We start from the raw sequence: 23270 nt of genomic DNA on the forward strand, positions 1-23270 counted from the left end.
TTACCGCCGTTGCCATATTGACTACAGTATTAGTCAAAACGACAACCGTAGTTTCAATTTCTTTCAACAAAAGCTGTCATTATTGACTACCGCAGTTGTCATATTGACAACAACCATGCATTTTCCAGCCCTCTTCTTTTGAACCCCTTTATTATAAGCTGCAGTCGTGAAACAAGTTCAATGAGTAATCATACGTTGAGCATCCTACGAAAAACACTAATATAAGTCTGCTGAAATATGTCACTTAATCAAAGTACTCTTTTCCTGAATTGAAATATTGCCAATATTCCAGGCAAAGTGATTTTTTCAAGTTAAAACTCTGATAAAAAAATAAACCTGACCTCAATCAATTCAACCGGATTGTATTTATTTATCTCTGCATACAGATCAATGGTTTGAAACAAAAGCTGGTGAATCGTGAGAATGGAGGCATTCCGAAAAAATCCAACCGTGGGTGATGACCTCAGGAGCGTGAAAAATTATTTTGAACTAAGCAAACTCGGTAATAGTCAGATTGTGTTCATATTCGGTTCGGGCAGCGGCAGCGGATAGTGGTTCGCGAATTTCAGAATTTTAGAATTTCAACATTGTGAAGTGAACAAAATATTGGTTTTGAATTGATTTCCAAAACAAAATTCTAAACGCACACACGTACCAAGTACACTGCGCTGGCTCCTATTTATTTAACAACTGTGTTATTAATTACCCGATGAAAGATCTAAATTAGTGAAAATATTTATTTCGGAGAAAACGTAGGTAAATGTCGAAAGCATTTCCGGTAGTCTGCCCTTTGATTTATTATCCATAATTCGGTCTGAATCTCCATCGTCCCAATAGTCATATAGAGCGGGACTCTAGGAAGCAAGTACGTTCATAACAAATTTATATACCTTCAGCTCAAAATGAATTTCTCGAATTACGATGAGAAATTCAATGCAACACCCATTATAGATGCCCAACTTGAGGAACTTGTTACGGTTATAGTGCCGGTGTTTTTTGGACTTATTGCCATCACAGGATTTCTGGGCAATAGTCTGGTGATATTTGTGGTGCTGGCCAATCCGCAGATGCGGTCCACCACCAATTTGCTAATTATGAATTTGGCCATTGCGGATCTATTGTTTGTGATATTTTGCATACCCTTTACGGCCAGCGATTATATGTTTTACATTTGGCCATTTGGGGAAGCCTGGTGTTGTTTCGTTCAGTATATGATTGTGGCAACAGTGATGGTTAGTATTTATACGTTGGTGTTGATGTCGGTGGATCGATTTTTGGCGGTTGTTCATCCGATATGGTCGAGGGCGATACGAACGGAGAAGACGACAAAAATTGCCATATTCACAGTGTGGAGTGTGATAGTTGTGGCATCGGTGCCGGTATTTTTTACACATGCATTAGAGGTGAGTTTTATTAAGCTTGAAATTATAAGTACAAAAACAATATCGAGGAAATCAGCGGCATATGGTTGCACATGTGAGTTATTGGATGATGGAAATAAGCGAACTAGTATAAGACAAAATACTGAAAAGACTGAAAGTTAGTGATTTTGTGAATAAGAAATAGACTTTATTAACAAGATGTACTAACCTGAATTTCGGAAGCATTAAAGATCCATCGAAAGAAAAGGGTCATTTTTGGTGCAAGAATTTCACTTTTCATGATTCATTAAATATACTATTAAATTTCTAACTGAACTAAACTTCTGAAAATCGACAGCCCTTGTAAATAACTTATTTTGTACTATTTGCCCATTTGACAGAAAAGACGATTTTAAGTGTTTTCGTTTTATAAATATTTGTACCTTGTGGTACAGCTGATAGTGTTAATAAGTTGTGTTAAAGATTGTATTTCGAAATTAATTTCGATTAAAGCTCTAATTACTTTAGCATTTATTACTGTAGCATGAAAAGCTTCCAACAAACTTTTGTCTAATCCGAAGAGAACAGCAAACGCGTATTGGCTATAATTTACATAATATATAATATTAATGCTGTGTTTATAGGCTAACCAAGCAATAACCTCCCAAAATATGATATGATATTAGGTAGGCCCTTCATATAAGAAAGTTAAGGACTTATTTTATGCATTTTTGGGTACTTATTTAATTTTTAAATTTGGGGGTTATTTCACGATGAAATAAATTCTCAATTTAACTATGAAATATTTCCCCAAATTATGGGGTACAATAAGGCTAATTTTAAGGAATGGGTCTTATATCACTATAATAAGGTGAAATAAGACCAAATTGGTTTTGTTTGTTTCGGGACATGCCCATCCAAGTGCTGGGTGCTTTCTACTTTGTAAAATATTTTTGTCTTATTTCTCAAAAAAATTTGGCCTTATTTCCTTTGGTCAAAGTGCAATATGACCAACTTCTGAAATTGGTGTTAATTTTTTTTAAAGAAATAAAATGGTAAATGAATTCTTAAAGTTGGCTATTTATTTCAATCTTTTTTTGACATTTTTTCATTTTTGAAATTTGATTAGTTATTTCGTTTTAAGTTTGGAGGTTATTTCTTTTTGAGTTATTCTACGGATTTATTTTATAGTGTACGTTATTTTCACTTTAAAAATCCAGCATAGGTTTGAAGAAAAGTAAAGAAAATCAGCATGAAATTTTTTGCTATTGACAAATTTGTCTTGCTTTGATCTTATAAAGGGTGTTTTCATATAGCTAAATGCCTTTGCCTTTTAATGACAAAAAAAATAAAATTATTTTGTTTATTTGCATGAAATTCACTTTATTCCAAAGGTGAGAAGAATAAGAAGTCTTGAATTTGAATATTGCCTTACACTTATTCTATCACGTCGGATTTTTAAAATATGTGGTACAAAAATTCTAAAGACAACCAAATATGCTGTTCTTAAGGCTTAGTAAAAACACAACAGATTCCTTAGCAACGACTTTTGTGATGATTCTCCAAAGTTAAAATTTGTACCATCTTGATACAGTTATATTCATTTATGTTTCTAACCTAGTTTTCGTAATTACTAACTTCGCATAGGAAGTTATTGTAATGGGTCCGATTTGTCAAATTGAAAAGTTTGACATTTCTCGACGTTTCAAGGTCCTTAGAGTCGAAATAAAAGATTTTTAGAAAGATGTCTGTGCGTGCGTGTGTGTACGTACGTTCGTACGTCCGTACGTTCGCGACGTTTTTTTCGTCGTCCATAGCTCAAGAACCAGAAGAGATATCGACTTCAAGTAAATTTTGTTATGCAGACAATAAGGCAGAAAGGACTTTCAAGAACATTGCGTGGGTGGTTTTTTTTACCATAGCAGTTTGAAAAAAATATCTTTCGAACAAAAAATGCTAGAGACTTGAATTAAATTGTATATAGTATATTGTAACGTAATATCATAGAGGTATGTATTTTGAAAAACTCCATTAAACGGTTTTTTATAAATCAAAAAAAAAAATGAAGAAAAAAAAAGTGTCACTTTCAAAATTTTACGACTAAAATATGATTTCATCTCCAAAACACTTTTGTGCAACAAAGAATAATGTTTTTGACATCTAATAAAATTTTGAGAAAAATCGAATTGAATTTTCTTTTTATAAAAAATAAAAATCTAAAAAAAACATTACTCAAAGTTGGTAAAAATTGAATATCGATTCAAATATCTTTTCAAAACCTCAAAATTAAGGCTTTGAACTTATTTTATCTTATAAAAAATATTGTTTTCAACATTTTGAAAAATGTTGAGAAAAATCGGATTGACAGTTTTTTTACAAAAAATATAAACCTAAACAAAATTAATAAAAGTTGGTAAAAATTGATTTTCGACTCAAATATCTTTCCAAAACTTTGAGATATTGGCTTTAATTTACTTCTGTCTTTCAAAAATATTGTTGTCAACATTCAGTAAAACTTTGAAAAAAATCTAATTGACAGATTTTTTACAAAAAAATAAAAACGGAAAAAAATATCTTTTCAAAAATTTGAGATAATAGCTTCAAACTAATTTCTACTTATAAGAATTATTGTTTTCAACATTAGGACAAATTTTGAGAAAAATCAAATTGACAGTTTTTGTACAAAAAATTAAAAACGTAAAAAAAATTTAACAAAAGTTGGTAAAAATTTACTTTCGACTTAAATAGCTTTTCAAAAATTAAAAATATTGGCTTCAAACTTATATTATTTCACAGAAAATATTGTTTTCGATATTCAGTAATTTTTATATAAAAATCCAACAGTCCGTTTTTTCATAAAAATAAAATCTACAAAAAATAGTATGCAAATTTGGTAAAAATTGATCCGAGTACATATAGACAAACATTTAAGCAAGATAAATCGACAAACGGGATGGGAAGTTATCAGTGTGGACGCATCCCAGCCCCTTTGATTTGATTTGACTCTATCTGAAATTCTTAAAAACCTTGAATTTAAGTGTTAAATTTTAGTGCTGATTCCGAATTCAATTATGGATCTCAGCTATAGATATGTGTTTAGACCCTGAAATACCTATTTTCATGACCTTACAACCATAAGATTTAAGACTTAATTCGTAATATCATCAAAATTTGCTTTTATATTGTTTTACGTTTTTCTTTTAGAGGTTAGGTGTAACTAAGCAACTGATTTTGAATAATTAAGATACAGACAATTTTTAAACAGAATATTGAAAAGACTATTGATTTGAAAAATCACAACAGCCTCAAAGTGTCACATATACGAGTAAGGTTATTTTTTCAAGTAATACCAAAGTAAACTTAAAACAAATCATCTGACAGCTCTCAAAATGAATGTACTCGTAAGTTACAATTGTGATGCTAAATTAAAGTTCTATACCTCCAAAAAAATACTTACCGTCAATTTCTTGTGAATTTCTAGTCTCTAAAGCTCGGTTTATTTATAACTTAGGAGTATGAGTTCAAACTCATATATTCATCAAGTTCGCAAGCGTAAGAACTCTGATTTAGATCTCAGTCTCAAGTAGAACTTCGATTCACTAGACTAGAACATTAGAGCTGGGTTTGGCAATATGTTTACTTATTCTAAAAGTCGGATTTATTTGGGTAGAAAAGACATTTAATGTGAAATAATACAACATTGTCGATTAGTCTTGTGTAAGATAGGTTTTGGTCCTTTGTTAAAAAAGTTGTCGGTTAAATCATTCTAAAAAAAAAATGAACCAAAAATATCTAACAATATTTTACATATTTTTAAGTCCAAACCCAATTTTCACCAATCTTAGTAGCATTTTTAAAAGTTTTTATTTCTTTTATAAGCAAATACAGATTGGGTTTTCCTAAAAAAAATATTCACAGAATGAAATCATTTTAAAGTCAATACCGTCATTTGATCACGAGATATCGAGAACCGATCATTAATTTTTACCAATTTTGAGTACTATTTTTTGTAGATTTTAATTTTTATGAAAGAACTTACTGTCGGATTTTTATAAAATTTGTACTAGTTTGACCCTATAATTTTAAATTTTTAAAAAGATATTTGAGTCGAAAATCAATTTTTACCAAATTTTAGTAATGTTTTTTTTTTTTGAGTTTTTATTTTTTGTAAAAAAAACTGTCAATTCGACTTTCTAAAATTGTATTTAAAATGTTGAAAATAATATATGGTATAAGATAAAATTTGTTTCAAGCCAATGTCTCAGTTTTTGAAAATATATTTGAGTCGAATATTAATCTTTACCAACTTTTAGTAGGTATTGTTTTTTCAGGTTTTTATTTAGATGTTTAGTGAAACATATTGTCCTTGTGTACATTTACCAAAAATGGGTTTTGATAGACTTCATTCAAATCCGACTTCAAAATGTATGTATGAAGTCAGGTTCTTGACGTTTGCTTTTTGAAATTTGAAAAAAATACGTCCACATTTATGTACATAAAGTTTTCGAGGCTATCGAACATATCTTCATCTTTAAAAATCTGAAAGAAACGCTGTACGAACCATTTATGCTAAAACTGTTTTATAATTCAAAAGGGTAAAACGGCTCAAAAGAAAGCTTTGGTCTTGTAACGAATCCAGTGTCTAAACAGTTCTATTATATCAGGATTAGTTTCATATTTTATATGAATATAAAAAAAAACGTTGAAAAGAGTTAAAATTAAAGTTTGGATTTTAAGCAGCATTTTGAATGAAGTCCAACACGTGTTTTTTTTTTTAAACTATGAAAGTATCAAATTCGGGTTTTTTTTTCAAAATTTCATATAGTTTCAAATAAAGCCTCATAACTAAGGAAAGCATTGAGCAAAAAGAGTTGTAATTTGCAAAATTATTAGGTATACAATTTATTGTTAACTTAGTCTTAAGAATCCAATTCTTTTTGTGTGATAAAAATTTGAAGGCCAGATTCGAATTTAGGACTTGTGAGACAGAAAAAAACGTAATTTTGTCGACCAGTGTAATTTTAATTAATACCAATCTTAAGCAAAATCTAATCAAACAAGAAAAAAACAAAAAAAGTGAGGAAATCAAATCCAAAACCTAAAATAAATGTCAGTTTCAACTAAAACTGGCAGATGTTTTTAATTTTGTTTGTACAATTTTAGAACAGGCTACTACACAAATATCAAAAGAACACGTTCCATTTAACCGAGATCTTAAATTCCTAAAACGCAAAAATTATTTTAAACCGAGTTCCGAAGATGAAATGAGAAGAAATTGGCATTTAAAGTTTTATACCTCGAAACAAAAACACCAGTTACAAAATATTGTTAAATTTCGCTAAAATTTAAAAAAAAAATCCTAAATAAACATTAAAATTGTTTTCAGTCCTAAATTTCTGCCTTAACAGATTAACTTCAAGTATTGATAGCAAATTTTGTGATGCTTCTGTATTGAAAATTGGATTTTAAAAACTATATTTTTAAATTTCGTAAATAGGAAGTTATCGGTATGGGACGCATCTTTTTTTTCAATTCCGTTCAATGTCATGTTCTGTTTTTGAATACATCGTACAACGACGGAAGTAAAAATAAATATTTCTATTTCTGTTAAACATTTCCTTGTTTTTCATAAATCAAATGATATGTTTCTAACGTTAAGATAATTTGGAATCAATCAAAACTAAAAATACTGATATACTCTCCCAAAATAACATTTCTCAAATAAATCAAACATTAAAAAACTATGAAAAAAAACCTAAGAATTTAAAAAAGAATGTAAGCACAAATTTGCTCATGCCTCAAAGCTCGAGCTAAAATCTACACCTGTCCTTAAATATCACCACATTAAAAAATATAATAACCACAAATCGATTAATTTTAGTGTAAACATAAACACAAAATGTATGTTCCGTTTTAACGACGACCAATCTATCATGCGGGCAATTTAATTTTTCATTTCGTTTTAATATTTTTGTAGGTAAATTGTTTTAACATTTTATGTGTGTTAATGCGTTGGGGATTATTTTTAATTCACTTCATTAAATTTACAATTTTAGAAACATCAAATTTTGTAAATCCCTTTCCACGCACATAAATGTAAACATAAAAATTCTCAGAAAAAAACAACTTTATTTGCATAATTTTAAATAAAAGTTAAGTGTTTTTTTTAAATTTTTATTTTTAGTTGAAATTATAACAAAACGCTTTATCGAAATATAATTTAAATAATTAAAGAAAACACGTTCATATACACTCATTACCTTAAATATACATACACTTAATTGTAATACAAAAAAGAAAGAAAAATTTAATTTGTCTAATTTGTTTATAATAAATTTAAAGAAATTTGTTTGTACATTGAATTTTGTTTATCAATTTGTAATAAAGTTCTAAAAGATTTTTGCTGTTCTTCCTAAATACGAGAGGGCAGACAATTAATCTTAGTTAACACTTGCAAAATGTAAATTTGCAAAATATTCACTTACTTTTTATTTCTTGTACAACTGTGTATATGTAAATTTTGTTTAGGTAAAAGGTAATAAAATATTTGTATTGAAATGATTTTGAAGCATTGAAAGAAATACATCTGTTCAATATAAGAATTCAATGATAATTAAGAATTAAGGTGTTTTGTGATGTTTGGTTTATATAAATTCAGGAAACAATAGGAATAGAAATGTGTTTAGTTGTTTTGAATATAGTTCGATAATAATGAATTCGTTTTGTTTAACAAAGTTATTTTTATTGAAAATAGTAACAAAGTGTGGGAAATGTTTATTGTATGGGAATTATTTCTAAGAAACATTATATTTTGGGAACATCATATATGTTTTCTTTTATAAATACATTTTAAAGATTAGTTTTTCTTAACCACTGCAAAAAAAGCACCTACATTATTTTCATAAATTAAAAATAACGAAGCCCCAGGAGAAGATCGCGTTCCCTATGAGTTTTATAAATATGCTTCAGAAAACTTTTTGATAAAACTAACAGATGTCAGCGATGATTTTCCGGAAAGCTTGGAAAGTTGGTTCAACCAACGCTTTCATTGAAAAAATAGCCAATTTTAAATTTGCTTACTGGTACTGTCACGAGTGCCGTAAGCTCTTTGTATCTCAACTAGCTTTTAAAATGTCTTCTTTTAAGGCTGACACTTTAAAACTTTCTAAAGATTTTGAAGAGCTACTGAAGTCTTTCAACACTGCAGTTTGCAAATTAAATGCATACTCTATAACCAACATCATGGTCGATAGTTCTACTTCGACTAATGATTTGACACAGCCTGTTCCCACTACTTTCTCTTCTACATGTGAAGATATTCTCGCGCAATCAGGTTCTGGTGTTAATAACGCAGAAAGTGTACCTGAGAAACAAAAGAAAAAGTCTAAGAAAAGTAGCCGAGAAAACTCTGAACTTGCTAGAAATTCTACCCCACCATCAAAAAGAACAAATGTCAACATCACTCCAACACCTACAGATCCCACCGGAACTCCCAATATGCCTCAAATTGTTGCCTTAGATTTAGCTTCCAATAGTGACACCGTTACATGAACTGTAATAAACAACGTCATCCCTATCAAAGCTGTCTCCAAACCAAAAATAATTTTTATATCTCGTCTGGACCCAGTTACTACACCAGAAGATATAACTTCCCACTTAGTATCTACCAAGAGCATACCTTCCACCTCATTTATCAGGTGCAAGTTTGAAGTCTGTTTATAACGATCTCTCCTTGGCATTACACTATCTTATAAACTTGTCCAGCTCTGACACCAATATCTTACTTTTAGGTGATTTTAATTTACCACACATTGACAGGATTCCATCCGAAGACGAATCCTGCCTTTAAGCCTCTCCTTCTTCTTCGCAATTGGAACTATCTCTTCTCGATAAAGTCCTTCTTACTAACTTACAGCAAACAAGCTGTATTAAAAACTCAAAAAATCGAATTCTCGATTTAGTCTTTTCTTCTGACGCTATTAGTACTCTTGTTCTAGAATCTAGATCAGGAATTGCTAATATTGACAAATATCACCCCCCTTTGGACATTTTTTTTCGACTTAAGTAATCACCTTACTAATCACAGTAATTCTTTTGATTGCTTATATAATTTTGATTTCAGAAGAGCCACTTTCCAGCAGTTGTCTGAAGATTTTACCATTTCTGGAATTGCTGATACACTAGCATTTTCTAACATTGACGAAGCAGTTTCAACTTTTTATAGGATCCTTAATTATTGTTTTGAAAAAAATGTACCGATAAAGAAATCAAGAAATACAACCTTGGTCCACGAAAGAAAAATAATTCATGGAAAACGTATCTCAAAACTCTGTCTCCAGTCAACTTCTCTTTTTATGTTGAACTCTTTAACCAATTAAAATCTCTTTCTAATTTTGTATATGCTTGTTATGTTACTGATATGGGCACCTTTTTGAAAGGGAATCCTAAAAAATTTTGGAATTTTGTTAACTCAAAGAAAAAATCAGATGGCTTTCCAGTTAACTTCACTTACAAGAACATTTCGTTAGATAAAACTTTTGATATCTGTAACGCTTTCGCAACGAATTTCCGTGAGTCATTTGTTAATAGCCCTCAAGAAGTTGATGAAGTATATTTCATAATATTCACACTTTTTCGCAAACTAGCTGTAGTCACATACCTGTGCTACACAGTACGGTCGTTGATCTTTTATCTGCGTTGAATGATGACTGCTCAGCCGGTTCTGATGGTATTTCCCCGATAGTACTAAAAAAGTGTAGTAATGCTTTAGTTGAACCCCTTACGTTTTTATTCAAACTTTCTCTAAAAACAGGCAAATTTAACAGTATATGAAGAAGTCATTTCTAACACCAATTTTCAAGAAAGGTTACAAGTCGGATATAAGCAACTACAAGCCCATTGCAAAGCTTCCTTGCATTCCTAAAGTATTTGAACAAGTTGTTTGTGAAAGTGTAGCATATTTTAGTAAAAATCAACCGTTACTAATCTCCTTACATTCTCAAACATATGTTCCAACGCTTTAGAACAAGGTTATGAAGTTGACTGTGTATCCACTGACTTTTCTAAAGCTTTTGACCAACTTAGCCACGAAATTATTTTATTCAAACTTAAGGCTCTTGGTTTTCCACCATTTTTCTTAGCTTGGATTAAGTCATACCTTGAAAACAGATCGTACGAGGTAAAATTTAGAAATTGTCATTCTGAACCTTTTGTTGCTCAATCTGGTGTTCCCCAGGGAAGCCATCTTGGCCCCTTTCTATTCATTCTGTTTATTAACGATGTATCGTCATGTCTACGCTCAAGTGAACCTCTTATTTTTGCTGACGATATGAAGATTTTCAAAATAATAAAGTCCAACCATGATCGTATTGCAAGAGACGAAAAATGAAAATGGGAAAATGTAGGTCTTGATAACGCCATCACTATCTCTACAAAAAAAAATTGAAGACAATGCTAATCGAAGCAGAAAAAACTATCAATTGCAACTGAAAAGGAGTCTTAAGCAAGAATCATATTGTCCCAAGCACAAAGTTTAAACTATTTGAGGACGTAATGCGATCGATAGTATGCAATGCTGGCCAGGTATGGGGATTTCAGCAGTATGAGGAGGTAGAAAAACTTTAAAGATACTTCATTAAAAAAATGTTCTGGCTCCCAGAAAATACATACACCTATCTTCACATTAAAAATGCATCTGCAATATATACTAAAAGTTACAGAGCTACCATACCATCGGCTAACTAACATTATCGTTATAGACATGTGCTTCTTGGAAAATTATATACATAAGACATTAATGTTTTTGTATATAAATTTAAATTTTTTTTCGGGCTGACGATTTTTTAAAACAAATATTTAAATCAATTTTTTGCTTAACAAAATCACACCTTTTACTGCTACTTATTCATAGACAATTTAAACCCATTTTTAACCGAATGCCTGGAGTCTAAAAATAAACTTGACAGAACCTATGTTTAAGCTGTTTTTAAATCTATGAAACCGTTTAAGATTGACCTTCTAAATATTAAAGATCGAAATTTAATGATAGGTTTCCCAATATCTGTGTGCTTCCAAGTTTTAACAGCAATAGCACGACTGACGTAACATTTTTGAACAAACAGAAATTTAAAGGATTTTAAAGATTTTGGTTCTACAGCTAACGCAATTCATTTTGTTCCTAGGTACAAGTCATTTCTATAAGTTTAAGTAAAATTGTACTAGAATTGTAGTAAAGGGTTTTTCCATTAGCGAAGGTAGATTTTGGCTCCCGTGTCAGCTGTTTTGTTTTAGTGACATCTGTCAAATCTTTTGTTTATTTTTCAGTTGTTTATCATCATGCCAAATTACACCATTGAACAACACGTTCAAATGATAAAACTTTATTGTCAAAATTACACAAATGTTACGATAGACGTGATGGCCCTTCCCAGTCGACTAATCAACGTTTGGTTGCCAAACTTGAGACGAGTGGTTTAGTAAGCAATCAGCCAACCCGTACGTTCAAGAAACGAAAGATCGGCCGAGAACATCGCCTGCGGTTTCTGAAAGTGTACAACAGAACCCGAGACAGTCTATTCCTCACCGTGCACAAGACTTCAGCTGGGCAAATTTTGCGTCGGGACTTGAGCTACACCCGAACAAGATCCAACTGACACAGGAGCTCAAAGTTCATGACCATAAAAAACGCCGTTGTTCGCTGACTGGACTTCATCCAAAAAATCATCTTTAGTGACGAGGTTCATTTTTGGATGAATGGCTGTGTTAACAAGCAAAATTGCCCTATATGGGACGACACCAAGTCACGCTAGGTTCACGATGCGACAAACGCCAAGATTGACATTTTGCATCGCAAAAATTAGATCATTCGGATTCGTGCCACCGTAAGAAGCCATACTAAATGGCAGACATATTTCATACTAAATGGCAGACATGCCCCTTTCAAATACAATTTCTGCCAAATTCTTTAAAAATAGCAGCTGTGTCTAACCTATATGTTAAATTTAGACTCCATTTCAAATAGACTTGGGTTAAAAATATAAAATTAAGAGATAAAATGAAAAAAACGGGCTGAAATAAATGATGGGTAAATTTTAAGGGCCGATGTTGAATGTGAACCGCACCCAAACATAAAGTTTTGTCTTCATTATATTTGACATTTTTTAATGTCACACTTAATCAATTTAAACCATGGAAGGATTCACAAACGAGTAACGCGTTAAATTTATTCATGCTTATTATAAAAATGGACGTTCAAAACCATATCGTGCATTTCGAGATTTAGGCAGTCAATTTAATAGTTCAAATGTGCATACAATTGGAAAAAATGTGCAATTCTGTAAGAGATGTGAAAATACCAGAGCGTGCTTGTACAGCTTTGTACTGTTATTTGGAAGAAAAAGTGTACGTCAACAAGGCAGTAACATTAACGGAATAGAACTCAGCCTCTCCAAAAATTTGGACTATCGGATGCAGGTAAACTTGGCGGATATTTTGTTCCATACAAATTAAACGATACCAATATTATCATAATAAAAAGAAATGACAATTATTTCCTAAATAATTGGTGTTTTATTCAACATCAATTTCGGCTCTTAAAATTTAACTACCGCTTACAAGCCTCACTTACTATCTTGCTTTGCCACAACCGGGAATCAGATTGTTCCATGTTAAATAAACTTTCCTGTTTATTTGCCTACATAATCTAGTTTCGCATTACAAAGTTTCGGACGTCCTGCTCTAAGCTATCATTCCAGGGAATCCATGAGTTTTCTTATTGCTTTATAAAGTTCTATTCTGGATGTGGTGTTAAAGTCAGCTTTGAGGACTATTATTAGATGGTATGTTGGGATGTTAAATTCAAGACTTTTTTTCATCGCCTGATTTAGGATACTAATTTGATCAGTAGATGACTTGCTAAGTCAGAACCCACATTTATATTTGTTGATTATGGGGCTATCTGATCTCCTAGATAGAGTTTTATAGGTATAATTGCTTAGTGATATCTCAATTCTTACGTAAGGAAAAGAATATAATACCTTTCCTCCAGTCTTCTGGCATTCCTTCTTGTTCCCATTCGTGCACTTAGTAATTCGGTTTTGAATTTACACTTTTTAAATTACTTGATCAGTTCAGATAGAATAAGAATACCAGGGTTTGTTGTCTTCTAGCCCGTTTACTGGCTTTTGACATTTTCAATGCTTGATTGCTGAGACATATATCGTCAATTTTTTCCGTGAGATAACCGTTGAGTAATTAAAAAATGTGCAGTTTCAAAAGTTTCATAATGAATTTACGATCGGTGACCAGATTTCATTACGTCCTTGCAGTATGTGCAGCGTGGTTAATACTACGTCATACTGCGGACGGATTGGTAGAACTATCACGGCTGGTGCTTACCTAGCTCTCTATTTTTTTCCATTTTATAGACGATATTCATTTCATAGGCTGTCTTCATTAGATTCTGACATTATTTTTTATAACGTTTTGTATAAGATGGAAAAAGCCTGATTTTAATAGTTTGTCTCTGTTCCCAACAAAATTTGCTAGCATTTTTTTGGGATTTAATTTTTTGTTCAAAAACTGTCAACTGATTATTTTCAAAAATTACACCAGATATTAAAAATAAATTAAAGGCGACAGCGGACTTTGTGTTAATTTTATGGGATTTAACTTACCTTCAAATTTAATAAACAACTATAAATAAAATTGAACCATCACTGTAACTAGTTAAATAAACTGCATAAACCTGAACTACAAAATGTTTGTTTAAAAACCTTCTTTGGTTTGTGATGCGCTTTGTTTTTCAGCTGAGGTTTCACTAAAGAAATAACATAGAACTTGAATCAGGAAAAGTCTTAAGATCTTATACAAAATACTAGTTTTTAAAACTTATTTTTATAATTAATTATAAACAAGTTCTTATAATTAATTTAATATCAGGATCTATAGTAGTTGTCACTGAGTAGGACTGTCATGCCAGAAGCTTTCATTTGAATAACTGTTCTTAACATTTACCTGTTAAAATTTTTTTCACGGGTACTGCCTTTTGAGAAAAATTGACAAATTACTATTCCAATAGTAATTCTTGTCATAAAAAGTGTAGTTCGGATTTAATATAAAAACTGTAGGTTGACTCCATCCCTGACATTATTAGCACGCGGGAATGGTTGAGAGTTGCATATCTTGAGGCCTTGGTTCTCTGCGGACTATTGTGCCATATAATCTGGTCTGGATCCTTGATTAACCAACTAAATCTTGTTTACTTAGTTTCTAGTATTATGTGTTTATCCAGTAGTGTCTTATTTGGTGCCTAACATAACAAGCCCGACAGATAGAAAGTTAATTTGGTATTCAATTCAAATGGAAACTCTCAAGAAAGTTGTAAAACTAATACACAGAACGAAACAAATGGCCTGGGATGCGACCCACACTGATAACTTCCCATCCCGTCTGTCGATTTCTCCTGCTTAAAAGTTTGTAGCTTTTCGTGTTGGGTTAAGAAAGTTGTCAGTTAAATTATTCTTAAAAATTTTAAAATTACCAACAATATATTTCATATAATGACATAGTTTCATTTTGAAAATTTTATTTGGCAACGCGAGTTTTAAGTCGACAACCAATTTTTACTATTTTTAATAGCATTACTTAAATAAAATGATTTTTTATATGAAAAAATTCAAATTGGATGAATGACAATAATTTGAAGTCAAAACCTTCTATTGTTTACGTGATATCGAGAACCGAACATCATTTTTATCAAATGATCGTACAATTTTTTGTAGATTTTTTTTTAAAAACGGACTGTTTAATTTTTATCACTGAATGTCCAAAACAATATTTTATGTTATATAAAATAAGTCGAAAATAAATTTTTAATAAGCTTTAGTATTAGGTTTTTATTTTTTGTAAAAAATTGTCAATTCGATTTTTCTCAAAATTTTACTAAATGTTGGAAACAATATTTTTTATCTTTAAATTAGTTGAAAGCCATAATTTCAAATTTTTGAAAAGATATTTGAGTTAAATTTTCGAGGTGACGATTTTTTTTTTTTGATTTATAAAAAACCGTTAATTGGATTTTTCCCCAAAAATATACTGCTTTCTTATCCCGTTGCAATATATAATATAAAATTTAATTCAATTCTCTAGCCCAGCTATACTCAACCTGCGGCCCTCGAGCTTATAAAAGTTGGCCCACAGTGTGGTTTAATACATTCTTAAATTATCGAGTGACTGCAGAAAACGTGAGAAATATATATCCTAGAGCCTTGCCTAATTGTTTCGTGAAATATTTAGGGATAATCAAAATGTTCACATATTTTTTAAACTACTATGGTAAAAAAAGCACTCACGAAATTTTCTTGAGAGCCCATTTTGCATCTTTCTGCATTATTATCTGTATAACAAAATTTATTTGAAGCCGATATCTTTTCTGGTTCTTGACCTATAGACGACGAAAAAACATCGCGAATGTACGGAACGTAAAAAAAAACTTTTATTTCGACTCTTGGGACCTTGAAACTTCGAGAAATGTCAAAATTTTTGATTTGGCAAATCGGACCCATAACAATGACTTCCTATGGGAAGTTTAAAAGTCATACCATTTACTATTTTGGTAGTCAAATTGACTTTTGTAGTCAATTTTTAATCCCATAACCACGATAGTCAATAGAACAATTTTCGGTTGTCAATTTTGGGATAAGAAATTTTTGTTGAACTTGGTAGTCAATACGATAATTGTCAATATGACAATTTTCATATTGACTACCAAAATTGTTCAATCGACAATTTTTGGAGTCATATTTAGTACCCGAAATTGACAATCGAAAATTGTTCTATTGACTATTCAGTAGTCAATATTTTAAAATAAGGCCAAATTTACAGTTCATAATCGACGATTATGACAATTTTCTTTTTATTGTGTGTATAATTTTGTAATATTTCTCTTAGGCCTTAAACAATCTTTTGCTGAAGTTTTATCAATATTTTAGTTAGAAATTAACATACATAGCAAACTGTTCCAAAATTGTAATTGTTTTGGTAACAACGGTTAACAATATTTTCAAAAATATTATAGTGATAGTTCGTAAAAACAAAGTTTCCTGAAATGCTAGAAACTCTGAAGTAACGTTTGAGTAGCAGTTTTGTAATTTACAATTATATTACATTTCAAAACAACCATTAAAACCATTTATTCAGCTATTAAAATAGATTTCAAATTTAAAAAAAAATATTAAATATTGCACGAATAGCAACGTTAAGAAAACATGCTTTCTGTAGAGATTACGATCTACAAATAAAAACAAAACGTATTAATTGGAAAAGTTGTTTTAAAGTAGTACTTTTTCGAAAAAAATCGCTTTAAGACAAATCTTGTTTTAAAAATGTTTATATTTATAAGTTTGTATTCAATAATATATTAATGCAATCTATCTATTTCTAAGGAAGATCTTTAAGAAAGTTGAATTTTCTAAAATTTAAAAAACACCATTATTTAAAGAAATAAGTTATAACGTAAGCCAGATTGCTTTCGAACTTATCTTTCACTAAAATGCTATTTTCCATTATGCCAGATGTATCATTTATATACCAAATGATATTTTCTACTCAAACTTAATTGGAAATTAATTTATTTAACAGATCATTATATTCCAACTTTCAATGGCTACTTTTAGCATACATAAAAATAAATTGATATATAAACAACATCTTTATCGATTAAACACACATTTTCAAACTTAAAAAAAAAGCGTAATGGTTTTCGTTTTTAAATTAAATTAAACACCAAACAGCCTCGAGGTTGAGAGTCGATGGAGATGTTTTTTTTTTTAACACGCCGCCGATTGATTTTAGTTCGCAAATATTTGATTTCTTAATTTTGTTTTTGAAAATATCCCACAAAAAAACAATCCAAATATCTTTTGAGTACTATTAAAAGATTTATCGATTTAAATCGTTGAAATAAAATCCAAACACGTACTAAAATAAAAACATAACACAACTTTTTGATGAGCGTGTAAACACGATTTCCACTGATTTTAAGTGTTTTATTTTTTTATGGATGCAAAGTTCTGAGTTCAAGGGCACTAATTCCATTTTAATTCTAGTGGTTTTTCTTGGTTTAATTCTTAATGACGGACATAGAGCAGTTTTATCAATTCATTATAAAAGAACACTTCAATTATTACTTTAAGACTTTGTTGAAAACTTAAGACATTCAATTATAATACAAGCGAAACAGCTGGTTTTCGCAATAATCATTTAAATTTAATGTTCAGAAAATATTGAAATTATTATTAAAGTATTTATTATTTGGTATTAGCCATTTTCTTTGTAAACTTCTTTTTTCAATTTTAGTTTGAAGTACTTACATATGGAAATCACAATGATCAAAATAAGTTTTAACAGACTATACTTATAATAACTGAAATAAATAACACAAAAAATTAAGACTTTTTAAGGTTTAGTCATCAATACGAGACTTTATATCTTTTACTAGAATTTGACGAGGACCTCGCCGATTTCAACAATCTTTGCGTTTTAAAGTTTTATCTTATAAAAACCTTCTATTTAAAACATATTTTTAAAAGGGTTTTTTTTTTTATAATAAGCGCAAACTCAAGGGGATATATTCCCCTTATTATGTAGACACAGTGTGAGCACTAGAAAAGGGAGAGAGTGGTTGAAAGGAGATGTCAGTGAACATTGGTTTTGAATTCCTGAATATTGTAATAGCTGGGAAAGACAGAGTGTGGCAAGGCATTCCACATTCGCATAGTACGGCTATAGAACGAATCTCTGTACTTAAAAGTACGGCCGAAGATGGGCTCGAGGGTATATTGATGAGCATTCCTAGAAGCGCGAGTATTACGGTTGAACTGTTTAAGGGGACGAATGAAGCTGGCTATTTCTCTAGAGCATAAACCATTAAAATAACTGTAAAACAGGGTGAGACAAGAAACATTTCGACGATGTTCAAGTGACTTAAATAATATTATGATGGTAATATTTCCAATCAATCTAAATGCTCTACGTTCAATACTATCCAAGAGGCTTAAGTAAGTTGCAGGAGCACCAGCCCAGATATGGGAGTTATACTCAAGCTTTGGAGGGGGAGAAAAACTTCTTGCATCGCCTTAGAAAACCCAGACATCTTGCGTCATTTATGGCGACATCGCTTATGTGAACGTTCCACAAAAGGTGGTTGGTGATACACATACCAAGAATATCGAGATGCTCAGTTTCCTCGATGCAAGTGCCATTTATGGAAAATGGCAGGGGGGCTATATTCTGCTTTAACGATACAAGACAGCATTGCGTTTTCGAAGCATTAAATTCCAAGCGGTTTCTTATTCCCCATTGTACAATGCTGTTTAGGTCGGAATTTAATGAGCTTATCATATTTTGTCGTTGCAGTTCCACATCCGAAGAAGAGGGGTGTGAATCTGAAAACGAATATGAAAAGCTAAGAGTACTATCGTCAACGAAACAATGTATTGGATTAGATGTTGCAGACAGGAGATCATTAATAAAAATGAGAAAGAGTGTTGGAGATAGAACAGAGCCCTGGGGCACACCAGCATTTATTTTGTGGTTTTCAGACTTGAATCCACCCAATACAACTTGTATTGAACGATTCGAAAGGTAATTACTAATCCAACGAAGGAGGGATTCATGCAAACCGAAAGCACGCATTTTCGATAAGAGAGCATGATGCCAAACCCTATCAAATGCTTTTGAAATATCTAGTGCAATAATCTTACTTTCTCCAAAGCTATGTAAAGATTTGTTCCACTGTTCGGTGAGATGAACCATAAGATCACCAGTGGACCTATTGCTACGAAAGTCGGCCATTAAGAATCTTCCGTTCTTCAAGCTATTTCTTGAGCTGATAATTAATAAGCGTTTCCATGACCTTGGAAAAAAGGGACGTAAGTGCAATCGGTCGATAATTAGACGGTGAGATAGATTCGCCTTTTTTGGGAATAGGCTGGACAAATGCGGTTTTCCATCCGCTTGGAACGAGACCTGAGAAGTAGAACAGATGAAAAAGCTTACGCAGTGGTTTTGCCAGAGATGAAGAACACCTCTTCAGAACAATAGCGGGGATACCATCCGGACCAGCAGATTAATGTATGTTAAGATCTTTTAGGACTCTCGCTACAGTACGAGTGCGAAAAAAGATTTGCCCCATAGAATCATTAACTCGATCAAGTACAGGCGGAGTCATAACACTCACTGGCAGCGTTGAATTGGCGGCGAACTGCCTAGCAAAGAGATTTGCTTTCTCTAAAGAGCTAATAAATGGAGTGTCATTCACAACGAACGTAGGAACCGAGGAAGAGAAAGAATTTTTTTTACAAATGACCAAAAATTTGTACTGCCTTTGGGACATTGCAGTATTTTTTGCCGTAATTTTTGGTCAGGTAAAAATTTGGTCCGTCGAATATGGGCGTTGCAGGCCTCCCTGGCTTGCTTGAACTTATTCCGGTTTTCCTCAGTTGAATTGGCTTTAAAACAACGAAAACTTACCTTCTTAACCCTAATAACCTCTTTACACCTCGCATTCGGGATAAAAGTTCTCATTCCCAGAATAATCAAACTTGTGATCATATCAGCGCTGGCGTTAACGTCACTATCGAGGAAGCATAGTGACCATTTAAAGATCCTGCAGTAATTATTGAGACCGTCCCAGTTGGCTTTCTCGTATTGCCAAACGGTTCTCTTAGGAGCTCTTTCTTTAACTGGAGAGTTTTTACACGAGAAATTTGCTGATATGACACAATGGTCAGATGTGCCTAGAGGAGATAGAACACTAATAGTGTACTTACCATGGTCAGAGGTAAGAAACAAATCAAGAGTGTTTTCTGCTCGACCTACCACGTCCGATATTCGAGTGGGCTCGTTGACCAGCTGAGTTAGGTGGTTTAATTTAGCGAAGATCTCAGCAAACACTCCTGTTGGTGTTAACTGGCCCGAATGTTGAAACCATGAAGAATTGTGTACATTATTGAAATCGCCCGTAACAACGATTTCAGTGCGAGGATAGGACGAAATAATTCTTTGGATGGAATCAGACAAAGCATCAAATTCACGAGAAGTCGATACTCTGTCTAGATTTGGGCTATTTTATTTTTGAATTTCATTAATGTATGGCAATAATTTATTAAGATAGGAACTGGTTATTCACGAAATTGTGTTTCTCGTTCATTTTGAAAAGCTAGTTGATCTGCTCCGGGATCCTTAATATAGTCTTTTTGTCGTTCTTCCGTGTTCGTTGTTAATGCCTTCAGTGTCGGATTAGATCTGTTTAGGACTATCAGTGATCTCTACTGACAGGATGGCGAACATCCTTACCGTGTTAAAATATATACAATTTTCCACTGCTGGGTTGGTATTCTTTAAATTTGTCTGAGTACAGCCTGAGAATCAAATTTCACTATGGCAAGTTGGAGATTCGTTATTTTAGAGTCTCCTGACACCTATTAAATTTGATCACATAGTTTAAGTTTATATCTTCCCCAGCTTTTGCCCATTCCACTAACCGGGATAAGTATACGCTGAAGAATTTTTCTTGCAATTAAATTACTTGTAACTTGTTTGTCGAACACTATTTTCGTTTATGGAAAACAATCGAAATAAAATATAGCGAATTTCACTGATGTAACTTTGTGATCTCAAAGATTTTAAGTACAACTTTTTATGATAAAGACATAAGGAAAGAAAGAGATGTTTTTGAAGAAGGTAAAAGGTGGAAATTGTTTATTGACACGGCTTTCAAAATGCAGAGTTTTTAAAAATATTTGCATTATACTTGAATTCCTGAAAACTTCATTAACAGAAAAAAGTTGAACTGCGACAAAGCATCTTACATTCGACATAGTACGTCAAAAGTTTTCAACTCTGTACTTAACAATACTATCAGAGTCGGACGCGGGGTATACTGAGAAGCAATTTTAGAGGCGAGAGTTTTACCGCTTGGGGTCTTAGGAAATACCAATGTCCAATTTTGACTAAAGATAGACTTACAAGAAAAAGTAGCATTGCCGCAAGATAACCATACCATGAAACCGTCCACGCAGAATATCAATTCATTTCTTCAGCTATATGGCACCAGTAACAGTTAATATCACAACGGGATGCCTCTTTTAAGATAATTTTGCGACGAAAATTGGGATCAAGTTTTCTGTTCTACCAACTAACTGTTCTAAAATCCAATAAGCGAACACAAGCCGCAAGCTGCGTATGGTCGTTTAGTATAAGGTCCTGGATCAATTGGATTTTGTAAGCGTGCATTCCGAAATCACGGCAGAGTGCTTTTGAAGCAATGCTATCAAATGTAGAACATTTTCAAGTCATTATCAGAGCTGACCGTGCGCCACAGACAGAACACAGAGGTCGTTAGAATGCACCTCAAGTTGATAACGTAGCCGTATTATTTGTTGGACAAGAATTTACAAAAAGGAATATTGTTTTGCTAGATAACACTCTAAAGAGGCATGCCTCATGTTCATCTTTTAGTTTGGCTCTAAGATAAAGTACGGCCCAATGATATTGATATTTTTTTCCAGTTATATCAATAAAGGTTCCGATCATGCAACATTTTCAGCAGAATCACGAGATGAAATTCAAAATTTCCAGAACGGCAGATATATTAGCTGATCCGATACTGTTTGGCTCATATTTGGTTTTTCTATCCACGAACGTTTTCTTTCAGTTTTTCAACAAGCTGTACACTTAGAAATTGGTCAACGTGTTTATTACAATTAACAAAATTCTCATGAGAAAATCGAAAAATGTAAAAAAATGCAACCATTATGGCGTTTTTTGAACTCTGCACTCAAGACGATTTTGCTAAAACATAATTATATACTTATTTATTTATTTATTTATTTATTACTTACTTTACATTTAGAAACAATTAATTTAGTAGAAGGAAGGAAGGAAAACAAGTTGCTCAGTATCCTTACAATAAAAAATCAACTCTTCTCGGCCGAGTGTACACCGTTCACCCAACCAACGCAGAATGTTATTACTTGGGTATGATGTACTTGGATATGATTTTGCATCACATTTGAGGACAACGTATGATGCCAACCAACTTTCAATTTTCGTTCAAGAAAATGAACAAAAATTAACCGGACTAGCGACTTGCATACAACACTATAATCGACAACGTGATGCAGAACAGTTGTAAAATATTCTTATTTGGTGCACCTGGCGGGACTGGAAAAACGTTCTAGTTCAATTTTTTGCTTGCTAAATTTAGAATGCAAGGAAAAATTGCATTAGCAGTAGCATCATCTGGTATTTCTGTAATATTACTTCAGACTGGAAAAACCGCTCACGTAACTTTCAAATTGCCTTTAGATAAGCAAATCGAAGAGCGTCCATTTTGTAGTGTTTCGAAACAAAGCTCACTAACTAAAGTGCTTAAAGAAACGACGTTTATTGTGTGGGACGAATCGACTATGGTAAATTAAGGTGGGCCTGAAGCCCTGGATCGTACACTTAGAGATTTCAGAGCTAATGAAAGTCCAATGGGAGGTGTTGTGATACTGTTCGTTGGTGATTTTTGGTAAACATTGCCAGTTTTGCCAAGAGGTGCAAAAAGTGATGAAATAAATTCTTGCTTTAAATCGTCGTTTATGTGAGCTTCTGTCAAACTTTTAAGATTGACCACAAATATGGGCGTACATTTGGGTGGTGATAATAATGCAGCACAATTTTCAGGAACTCTTTTGGAAATGCAAATATTTTAAATAATGATCCGTTAACATTAGCTGTTAATTCGTCTTGTCTTGTTACGCTAGTTGCAAAAGTTTGGTTCTATTAGTACTTCACCTAGAGAAAACGGATGATTGGTTACGCGAATGAGCGATTTAGCACCTAAAAACGATTCTGTTACAA

General features: G+C 32.2%; 1 protein-coding gene across 1 annotated transcript in view; it reads left to right on the plus strand.

Annotated features, from left to right (window-relative positions):
* Nucleotides 1-443: 443 nt before the first annotated feature.
* LOC129942476 (allatostatin-A receptor) overlaps nt 444-23270 on the plus strand; it is a 62582-nt gene continuing 39755 nt past the window's right edge. Inside the window, exon 1 of the mRNA XM_056051452.1 lies at nt 444-1403. Within this exon, the coding sequence (XP_055907427.1) occupies nt 903-1403 (501 nt within the window). The 5' untranslated portion in view covers nt 444-902. The remainder of the gene's footprint in view (nt 1404-23270) is intronic.

The sequence above is a fragment of the Eupeodes corollae genome, chromosome 1, assembly GCF_945859685.1.
Source record: "Eupeodes corollae chromosome 1, idEupCoro1.1, whole genome shotgun sequence".
Lineage (NCBI taxonomy): Eukaryota > Metazoa > Arthropoda > Insecta > Diptera > Syrphidae > Eupeodes > Eupeodes corollae.